The sequence below is a fragment of the Camellia sinensis genome, chromosome 4 (genome assembly GCF_055761805.1).
Source record: "Camellia sinensis isolate YWXY chromosome 4, ASM5576180v1, whole genome shotgun sequence".
Classification (NCBI taxonomy): Eukaryota; Viridiplantae; Streptophyta; class Magnoliopsida; order Ericales; family Theaceae; genus Camellia; species Camellia sinensis.
In genome coordinates this window covers 215,993,086-216,004,356 of record NC_138964.1, presented here as the reverse complement: position 1 = coordinate 216,004,356, position 11,271 = coordinate 215,993,086, and the positions used below count along the sequence as shown (strand labels likewise).

The 11,271-nt window shown below is 33.8% G+C and overlaps 2 protein-coding genes across 3 annotated transcripts; one reads left to right on the top strand and one right to left on the bottom strand.

Annotated features, from left to right (window-relative positions):
- Nucleotides 1–2,254: 2,254 nt before the first annotated feature.
- On the top strand, nucleotides 2,255–6,240 carry LOC114312852 (uncharacterized). Of its 2 annotated transcripts, none has more exons than XM_028259137.2 (3): nucleotides 2,255–3,012; nucleotides 3,530–3,818; nucleotides 5,655–6,240. In XM_028259137.2, exons 1-3 carry the CDS (start codon nucleotides 2,449–2,451, stop codon nucleotides 5,717–5,719), a joined length of 918 nt encoding a protein of 305 aa, XP_028114938.1. In that variant the 5' UTR covers nucleotides 2,255–2,448; the 3' UTR covers nucleotides 5,720–6,240. The 2 variants fall into 2 exon arrangements, with proteins under 2 accessions (XP_028114938.1, XP_028114940.1); XM_028259139.2 differs by having other exon boundaries at nucleotides 2,256–3,012; nucleotides 5,674–6,240.
- Nucleotides 6,241–6,458: 218 nt separating this feature from the next.
- LOC114312851 (F-box protein At5g03970-like) lies at nucleotides 6,459–7,538 on the bottom strand. Its single transcript, XM_028259136.2, has one exon. The coding sequence runs from the start codon at nucleotides 7,536–7,538 to the stop codon at nucleotides 6,459–6,461; it is 1,080 nt and encodes a 359-aa protein (XP_028114937.2).
- Nucleotides 7,539–11,271: the final 3,733 nt, after the last annotated feature.

Below are 11,271 nucleotides of genomic sequence, written 5' to 3'. Positions count from 1 at the left end.
GTTTCATTCCACTATAATTAATATATATATTTTTAATTTATAATAAAATATCAAAGTAAAAATGAGTGTAAGAGAAATTTAGGCCAGGTTTGGGTACTCCAGAAAAAACTAGAAAGTCAAAAAATTATTACTATTCACCCAAAAAAAATATTAAAAAATTAACTTTACACCATCTTCCTTTTCAAACAATCATAATGGGAGAGCAAGCGGAGCATTGTTGTGGGAAAAATTGCACTTATTTAGGTGTACACATAACACGGTGTTGTTCAGTTCGTGGGGGCCATCACAGGTCCTATTTTAATAATCTGGACCGTTTACTATATACTTATCGAAAATCACATTGATCAGATATCGATAACTATATGAACAAATAAATTAAAATTTATAAAATGAATGGTGTTATAGTTAACGATTGAAAAAAAAAAAAACTAATCCGATCAAATAGTTATCGATATCCGATTAACGTGATTTTTTACAAGCATATAGTACTCGACGATTTCTACACATCAAACGATTTTGATTAGCAAAACGGGACCCGCGGTAGGCCCCCACAGGCCGAACAACACCTTCAATTCACTGCCCGAAAAAGCAGGGAATCATCTCACCTCCCCCGCTCTACACCCGCTGTCCCTCACCGTACAGCTATTTCATCACTTCCATCACAATCTTCTCCTACACACTTATTTATACAATTTTTTAATACACATTTTTTTATAAAAAGTCAAAAAATTAACCCAAACATTCATATTTTTTTCTTCAACTTTTTAGTCCAAAAAGACAAAGAGTACACTTATTTAGGACACCCCAAACAATCCTATGTAAAATTTATTACAAATTAATAATTATATATACAAAAAAATTATGTAAAATTAGATTGTATTATACATATAAAAAATATTATACAAATTAATATTATATAGGTAAATTACAAACACATCCCCTGAAATTTATTTAAATTATAAATTATTTCCTGTGGTTCTAGAAATTACATGATGCCCCATAAGTTTCTAATTTCATAACAAATAAGTCATTTTATTAATAAATCATCAAGTTAATTAACAGTTTTTAATAATGTTAAAATTTTATTTCAATTAATAATTCAAATAATTTTATTATTATATAGGTGAACAGTTAAAAATTTTATTTTTTTAATTAATTCTGTTAAATAAAAAATTATGACGAAAAGATATTTATAATTTTTCAAACCACAAAAATAAATTCATATTTTAAACAAATTTATGTTTATAATTTACCCTATTATATATTATACAAAAACTTAATAATTAATTAAAATATTATTTAGTCTATAAATTCACCCAAAATCACTCGAATCGTAATTTGTCATTCCACCAATCCACTAATTCCCGTTCAATTTATAAATGAATAATGCTTGGGACCCCCTTTTGGGGTCACCCCCTCACCCCCTTGCCACGTGGCAGGGGGTGATTGGTGGAGCAGGAAAAAAAAAGAAAAAGAAAAAGAAAAGGTAACCAATGAGAGAGAGGGGGGTCAAAGGGGGTGGGGAGAAAAGGGGGATGAATCATTACTCTTTATAAATTTAGGCCTCATTTGAGAATCCTTATTTTTAGTTAAAAAGTCAAAAAATTATTAAGGGCTCGATTGGAAACAAACTAATTTAGTAACTTTTTGACTATGTGGCTAAAAAAGTAGGTAAAAAAAACTTATATGTTTGAGATAACTTTTTGGCTAATTACGAAAAGATGTGCAAAAAGTAGAAATAAAAGAAAATCTTTGACTTTTTAGTATGAGTTGTTGACTTTTTGGCTAAAAATGTAATTTTTTTACTTTTTGACTAAAAAGGTAAGTCCCAAACGGGGCCTAAATTAGCTAAAAAGTCAATAACTCATACTAAAAAGTCAAAAACTCTCTTTTCTCTTTATTTTTTGCACATCTTTTCGTAAAAAGCTAAAAAATCATTCCAAACATACTAATTTTTTTAGTTCATATTTTAACTAAATAGCCAAAAAATTGACTAGCCTCGTTTGGGAACAGGCTAATTTAGTAACTTTTTGACTATTTGGCTAAAAAGGTAGATAAAAAAACTTGTATGTTTGGGATAACTTTTTGGCTAATTACGAAAAGATGTGCAAAAAGTAGAGAGAAAAGAGAATCTTTGACTTTTTGGTATGAATTATTAACTTTTTGACTAATTTAATAACTTTTTGACTAATTGACTAAAATAGCCTCTTACCAAACGAGGCCTTAAATTAAACTATTACCAAACGAGTCCTCAGTGTTTATCTGGCCAAACCGCACCGTCCACACCCTACTGACAGCATCCTCCATCAATAGCCATTTCCTCCATTGTCATCTTCTTCTATCAATTCACATTTCAATCCCAAATCCCAAACCCATTCCACAATGCTCATATGAATCAATTTCTTTGTATTCAATTCGATTCGTGATCGATTCTGTTGATTTTAAAAAATGGAGCTCTTCCTAAAAGCGAAATCGATTCGTCTTCGAAGCTACCACGACAAGTACTTATTAGCCGACGATGATCAAGAATCGGTCTGCCAAGATCGCCACGGCTCGGTCAAGAGAGCCAAATGGAATGTCGAATTCGTCGAAGGCATCGACAATGTGATCCGATTAAAGAGCTGTTACGGCAAATACCTCACCGCCACAGACGAGCAATTCCTCCTCGGCGTAACGGGTCGGAGAGTGGTTCAATCGATGCCGAGAAAATTGGATTCGAAGGTTGAATGGGAACCAATACGAGATGGGCTTAAGGTTAGACTCAAAACGAGGTACGGTAATTATCTGAGAGCAAATGGGGGGTTACCACCGTTTAGGAATTCGATTACGCATGATATTCCTCATAGGCATACTGGTTGGATAATGTGGGAAGTTGATGTTGTTGAGTTGCTGCCGGAACCACCGCCACCTAAAAAACTTCAACCGCCGCCGCCTGCGGTGGCGTCTGATTCTGGGTCAGAACCCAGCTCACCTACTATCCATCTTAGGTCTCCCAGATCGGCTAGAATCGAGGTTTGATTCAATTACATTGCGTTTTTTTTTTTTCTCTTTCAATTATTTGTTTTAATTACGCAAGGATTGAAATTTTGTTTTGGTGCAATGGTGTTGGAAACAAAAATCTTCTGGGAAACATTTTTTGAAACATTTGGAAAACATGGCAAATGATTTTTTATTTTTTTTTTTGAAATTGTTTGGGAATAAAAATTAAAATTTATATAATTGTTAATATGTTCTCAATAATTATATAATTGAACATGTTGAATATATCAATATTATAAGCTAGGAAACAAAGGTTTGTAAGAAAATATTAAAGAAATTAAAAAATTAAATTAAATATTTCGGTATGTTTAGACATTAGAATTTTGGAATTCAGCTAATATTTCGTTTTAGTTTCCTAGGAAATGGAAATATTTCTACTTTTTTTGATGCAAAATAAACCAAATTTTGTTTCTTGTAATCATGTGATTCATGGTATGGAAATTTTAACGCGCACTCTTTCATGGATGTCTTCATACATATGTATATGCAGTCAAGTGATTCAATTGGTGGTTCATCGGTGAAGTCTGAAGGCCGGATTATTTCTTACAATGTAGTGGATGACAATGGGAAGATTGAGGAGGGCAAGGAAGCGCCTTCTTTTAATTTTAAGGGACATGGTTTGGAGGAACTGACTGAAAAGTTGGAGGAAGAAACAGGGCTGGAGGATATAATTGTATGTTTGCGTAATCCACTGAATAAAAAGCTTTATCCGCTTCGGTTAGATCTTCCTCCAAACAATGCAAACATGCATATTGTTGTGGTTCCATCTACTTCCAAAGGTTAGAGTTCTTATAAACTTTCAACTTATATTGTTATGGCCTGTTTGATTCTTTGATTTTCTGTGATACCGCTCTTGAATACTTTGTGAAGCTTTTGGGTTATATTTGCTCAAATACATTCTCCATGGTGTGGTCATAGTAGTGCTCTTAATGGTTCACTTATTTTGTTATGTTATAATGTTTTTGCTTGTTGTAATGTTCCAAACATGATATGGGTGCTGCCTGGTTCCAAAACATTTTATTGGCAGCTGAATAATGAACTTGTCAGGTTCTCAAATATATACTCTTTATGGTTGAAGTTTCATTTTTTTAATTTGGAAACAAATAATAGTTATGAAGGTTGTCAATCAACTGCTTTTATTGCCTTAACATTGTGTTGCAGATGGCAAAAATTTATTACGCATTTGATTTGGTTTATGTGCGGATAACCTCAGCATTCAACTATAAACGTATATCTGGACTAAAGTACGGTCCAATTTAACTGTATGTGCCACATACAGAATGCCCATCCCCAAACTCCCCCCCCCCCCCCCCCCACGTCCACCAACTGCACCCTTACTATATTAATTTTCTCTTCTCTCTTCCCCCTCTAGTCCTCACACGATGGCATACTAGTTTTTACTGTTTCTCTCTCCCACTTCTCTTCTCTGCTCTCTCGCCCCCAACTGCTTTTGGTTCTTATCAGCATTGATCAATTTCCCTCTCCCACTCTACTATGTCTCCCCTCTCTAGTCCCAACCACCACAATTGCCACCATCACTGCACTTCATCAGCCCCCTTCCCTTCCAATCCTTACTGGTATTTTTTTTTTCTTTTCAATTATAATTCAACAAAAACCATATTTGCGCAACTCTATTATTTATTTATTTGTTAACTAAAATTTGTAAATGTAATTGATTATTGATTTGCTAAAATACTTAATTGTAATTGATTTGTGTGAACATTTCTAATTAAATCCATGTCGCTGCAATTATTTTTTCCTCAACCCACCACCATTCCATCTCCATCGCTGCTAGCATCCCCTTTATCCCCAGCACAGTCCAAACCCCTTGTTTCTCTCTCAACTCCAATTTCTTTTCCTCTCTTGAACAGGTAAATTTCATGCCCTCTCGCTCTCCATATATATATTTATGTGTGTGTTATAAATATAAGTTAGTGAGCCCCCGTAGAATTCCTCTCAAATTCCCTTGATTTCCCATCAACCCTTGAAGACATGTCCACCAAAGACTGTTCAAGACCTACAAACAATCAACCGAGTTGAATTCAATGTTGATGAGCTCAGCTTTTGGGCTTGTCAGATTGTGAAGAAGAACACGGAGAAGAAAAAGAAAAGCAAAAATAGATTGATTTGGGTTTAAAGAATCGTGGTACTTGGTAGCTTGAGTTGGCTTGGTTTAAAAATGTAATTTTGTCATCATGGGGTGTAATGGACTTTTTGTTGTCTCCGTTGCACTATAGCTCAAAAGCAATAGGGAGTTGCATCTTATATTTGAACGTCATGTGCATTCTCTGGACATGGAACAAAACACGGGTGAAGTGAACCAAATGTTGAGTAAGAAGTAAACCAAATGTTGGAAGGGAGATGCCAAACAAAGGAGAAAATTTTTCATTCTGCCATTAAAATGCACTGATATATTGTCCAGCAAAATATTGTGAAGCCAATAATTAGATTTTCTATTAAGTCTTGCCTGTTGCTTTTCTATATTAGAAATACTTGAAGTCCAGTTTCTCATTGAACTATATGCTTATCTTTTTTGTTGCTTTTCTATATTAGAAGTACTCGAAGTCCAGTTTCTCATTGAACTATATGCTTACCTTTTTTGTTGGTTAAAATAGTTTATGTTTACTTTACCAGCGGCAAGAGATTTTGCACCATAGATTCGCACTTCAACTTGACCTGAGCGTAGAGCACTTGGTACAATATATGCCTCAACATGTTCTATACATTTGGTCTGAAACCTGCTTGCAGTTGCAGAGAAAAAGTGGAATGAAGCCACGAGTTGATTGTGTTGCTTGCACTTACTGAAAACAAGTGGAATGAAAACAAGAATGCTTCATCGCTTGAACTGGGAGAGAAACACCAACATTTTGTGGACACAGGTTGTGGCATAAAAAACCTAGTCATTGTACTTTTGTGTGTGACTCAATCAAAAATTGCAAGTAATTTATGTTTGGTGACTCATTTCTTTTCTTGGGTTTTTACTTTGAATTGGTTTGTTGTATGTTTGTCTCTTGTTTAATCACTTCTCTGAAAGCACAAAGGCCTATGGGCAACAAATACTAGTTGGTGATTTGGAGCTAGCATTTGAAGATCATACTGTATTTGTTCTTGTTGAAGCTGCTTTAACAAGTCATGTAATCTCGGATATTTCCAGAATGAAATCCCAAAATCAGCATCAAATGCACAATGATGTTACGAGAATTCCTTCATCCATGCAAAAGATAAATTTTCAAGCAATCTGTAAAATGAATTTATTTGAGAACATATTTTTCACTCTCACCATCATCACCACTGCCACCACCCCTTCATGGTGTGATTAAACTACAGACAGGGCCACACTGGCCATTGAAAAGGGACGTAAAAGAAGAAGAGATGACTTCAACCCTTCCATCAATTAGATCATATGACACGATTTCAATCTATTGGTAAATTTGATCATATGACACAATCTCATTTGGTCTGAGAAATATGCACATGAAAATTAAGCCTGGATTCCATGGGCAAATTGCGATAGGATGTAGAAAAGAAATTCCAATTTTAGATGGAAGAAGCTCCATCTTGATTCTATGAGTTAAGATCCACCGGTTCTGTTCAACCATATCATCCCTTCTCATCCAAATAGCTTCCACCACACCCTCTTGTTTACTCTTCAGTATCCACACATCAATGGATTGGTAGATGTCATAAAATTGAAGACATTCATTGTCATGTGTTCCCCCAAAACCTTGCGAACTGAGTAGAGGAACACCCGGGTCAGAGGGCAATTCAATCAATTTTACGTGTCCCTCTGAATCATCTGGATTGTATACAACAAGCTTTAAGCCCTCAACTTCAAACCAGTGAAACACACCTCCTATCACTTTTGCTGTGAAATGCAGACCCAAACCAAACTCTGATATGGCTGTCATGATTGAAATTTGCCACTTGCCAGTTTCTGATGAATAAGTTTCCAGTTTTCGGGTTTTGCTTTTGTACATGTGCTCATGGTGGGTTGTTCCTATACATACCACCTTGTAACTGAGATGATAACTACCTTGTTTGTGTTGTTCTTTGCAGACAAATCCAACATCAACATAAGAATACTTAAGGGTTCTCGGAAGCTCGACATGCATTTTGGAAACGAAATCATACACATAATAACTCATAGGATCGGGGCTAAGTAGAAGAAGGCCTTTGGACGAGACTAATATGTAGCCGAGCTCGTGCAAATAATCTAGATTTTTCAATTCTGGTCTCTCAGCAGCATTAGTGGTGTTGATAAACTTGGTTGGTCCAATACCTCTCATGGAAGGTCCGTGATACGTAAAATTGGGTCTTGGACGATGGTAAAAGAATCCAAAGGGTTGTTCAACTTCACCATGTCGAGATAGATAAGTCGTACGAAAAGCAGCATTGGAGATCATATGGTTCCACCCCTTTGACACGCACTTGAATCTCATAACCGACTTCACAGGCAATCTCACAAGTAATTCCATGATAATTTCCTCCGGAAAATCCATCCCCCCCCCCCTCCTCTCTCTCTCTCTCTCTCTCTCTCTCTCTCTCTCTATATATATATATATATCCCTGAATGAATGAATTGAATTGAATTTCATAGTAGTTCTTTTTGTTTCTTAAGCTTTCCCATTCCCATCGTAATTTGAATTCTGAAGTTTACTATGATCTCATCTCATAAAATAATAATAATAATAAAAATAAATAGGGAGCTTTTTTCCGTAAGTCATCTTTCTAAGAGTTTTATTTTATTTAATTCATATTCTTTTTTACTAGGGGTGGGCGTGGGTCTGTTGCGGCCACGAAACCTCCAATCCGTCATCCGTCCGTCAGAGTAGCGGATTGGAGAAAATCAATCCGCATTCGTCCGCCAATCCGGCGGATGTGGATTGAGCGGATTGGCGGTTTGGCGGATGGATGCGAATCAGTTTGGCGGTTTGAAATTTTATAAATTTTCAACATAATCCAACTTGTGCACTTCTTCAACAAAAAAATATATATATATTACAGTCAATGACTTAAAAAAGTATTACAATTACTGCATGTCTCATCCAAAGAAAGAAAGTTTGAAACTTTAGAATATCACAATCACTGCATGCCTCATCTACATATTACAATCACAACATGTCTTATCCACATAAAGTATTACAATATGTGATTCTTAAAATATAAAAACAATTCAAACCACCAAAACCATAAACAAAACAGTAGTAGAGATTGTATGTTTCTGTATTGTTACATTTATATATGTTTTTGAAAACAAAAACCAACCAGCATATATCATATTTTCTATTTATTATTTTTAGAGTTAGATTTAAAAACCAAAAAATATAATAAATTATACGTTTATTTTTTTCAATTCAAAAAATATATTCAAGTTGAAAACTTTTTTTCAACAGAATATTTAAACTCTTTTTCAATTGAAAATACAAACAAAATATTTAAACAAATTGAAAACACAAAATCTTATAAATTACTAAGGGTGCTTGCAGTTTGGCGGATCGGTTGCGGCCAAAGGAACCTCAAATCCGCCATCCGTCCGTCAAATTGGCGGATTGGAGAAAATCAATCCGCAACCATCCGCTCGTCACCACGCATCCATCCAAAATGCGGCGGATCGGATCGGATAGGTTCGGTCGGTTTTGGCGGATCGGTATATCCGCTGCTCACCCCTATTTTTTACTATTCCATTAGATCCTATTTGAGCTAAGAAGACCAAAACACCTCTAATCTCTCATGCCTCTATTAATGCTGATATTTAATGTTGATTGTTATTATATTTTGGTAATTTCCATGCATCAAGATGTTGACTGTCATTATATTCATATTAATTTGAAATGAATTTTTATCATTGTGTTGTCAATTATATGATGTGAATATTCACATCATGTAATTGAAATGAATATTCACATCATTATATTCATATTAATTTGAAATGAATTTTTCTCATTGTGTTGTCTATTACATGATGTGAATATTCATACTAAAACATACGAATGTGAACATTCACATCGCTACATGTTGTGAATAAGAATGTGTTGTCAATTAAAAATACAACATGTTGTGAATATTCAAATCACTACATTAGATGAGAGAGAATTTTTCAAAAAGGTGTTGTGAACGTTCATATCAGATGAGAGAAAAAGTTCACATAATTGTTAAGAGTTAATTACCAAAAAGTCCTATTTACATATTTGGTGGTAGTTTTGGTCCTGTCAAAAAGTTTTTGAACCAATAAGTCCCATTTATAGGTAAAAAGACGTTTTGCCCTCTAATCCCAAAATTGAGAATGTTCTCAATTCTCAATTTATAATTATCAAAACTAAAAAATTTCTCAATTTTTTTTAGTATGAACTAAAAATATTATCAAAACTAAGAAATTTATAATTATCAATTTTGAAAATTTTCTCAATTTTTTTTATGATTAAAATTGAGAATATTATAAACTGAGAATATTCTTAATTTTAAATTAGAATTCCGAAAAACAATGTAGTCTTTCTATAATTTTCTCGGACTTACAACAATTGCATAGAGTTTACAAAAATCTAATTTTACCCCATGCTATGGCAATAATAGCGTAGATTTTAGTTTTCAACTTTATTCTTTCTGATGTATCAGGAAAAAAAAAAAAAAACTTTATTCTCTATTTTTTTCATTGTATCATCCATCTCTTTAGATTTTAGTTTTCAACTTTCCCTAGTTAAACCCAGTCTCTCTCTCTCTCTCTCTCTCTCTCTCTCTCTCTCTCTCTCTCTCTCTCTCTCTCTCTCTCTCTCTCTCCAGCCAAACAATCACAATCCATGGACGACGTCTGCAAAGGCAAAGACTTCTCCTTCTCAAACCAAGAAGAGAAGATCCTTCAATGGTGGACCGAAATATCTTGGCAATGATCGGTGAGCTCGGTATGCCACCAACAAACAAAAAAATCAACGTTGCAAAAAAAACCATGACACACCTGTAAACCAACGAAGGTGTCGACGTTTGAACTACTATGTATACCACACCAACACACAGCCGTCATTGCAAAATGGTTTTCAATTTGAGCAGTTCTGAGAAGATGGGATTTGTATTTGGTTTTTAAAATGGTTTCTATATTGTATAATTGCCAAAGTGGGAGAAAGAGATGGCTGAGAATTTAATAGGGTTCTGGATGTGGTTTGCCCCATCTTTTCTGCCTCCACAGCTTCATCCAAAGTCTCCAACTACAGGTGCTCCTGGGTCTTCTTTTTGTTGGTTTGTTCATTAATAGAGAGAGAGAGAGAGAGAGAGAGAGAGAAATCGTCGATGAATTTGGTGGAGAGGGAAGGGGGTTTGGATGGGTAAATTGAGCTATTAAAAATTAATGGGACTTGAAGGAGCAAATAATTTTATCTATGACCTAATGGATTATAAGTTCACAAAATGGGACTTGTATGTAAATGCAATGTGTTGTCAATTAAAAATAAGAACGTTCACATCACTACATTAGATGAGAGAGAATTTTTCGGAAAGTTATTGTGAATGTTCACATCAGATGAGAGAGAATGTTCACATTATTTTTAATGTATTGTCAATTAAAAATATATTCACATCAAATGAGAGAGAATATTCACATTATTTTTAATTTGTCGTCAATTAAAAATATATTTACATTATATAATAATATAAAATAATAACATCAATGTTATTTAATTTGTGTATGAAATTTCCTATGTCTTGGTCATTTCCTTTCTCTCTCCACATTAAATATCAACATTAAATATAATGGCATAATAGTCTAAGAAAATAATGTAAATCAAGAAAAATGACTTTTATGGAATAAAAGTATAAATACATGGGACTAAGTGGGTTAAAAAATTTCTTCATAAACTTCTTGAATTAGAACACTTCTAAATGAGATTTATCAATAAAAATCCTTAATAAATATTATACATCTTACAACTTGTAAAAATAGAGCTTTTTCTTTTCTTTTCTTTTCTTTTCTTTTCCTTGTGGAATTGGAAAGCAATTCCAAAGTCATTCGGATTTCAGATTTTTTATTGAGTTTTGAGAATTTGTTTTCAAATTCTATTTGGTTGAGTTTGTAGAATTTGTTTTCTTAATTTTTTTTTCAAAAAATTACAAATTTAGATTGACAAAAATAAATACTAAAAAAATTATTTTTATTCCAAAAAAAGAAAACCATGAAAGTAAGAAATTTTTTATCAAATTATTTTTGTGTGCAACAAAATGCCTGGGATTAGCAATCTCATTGGAGTA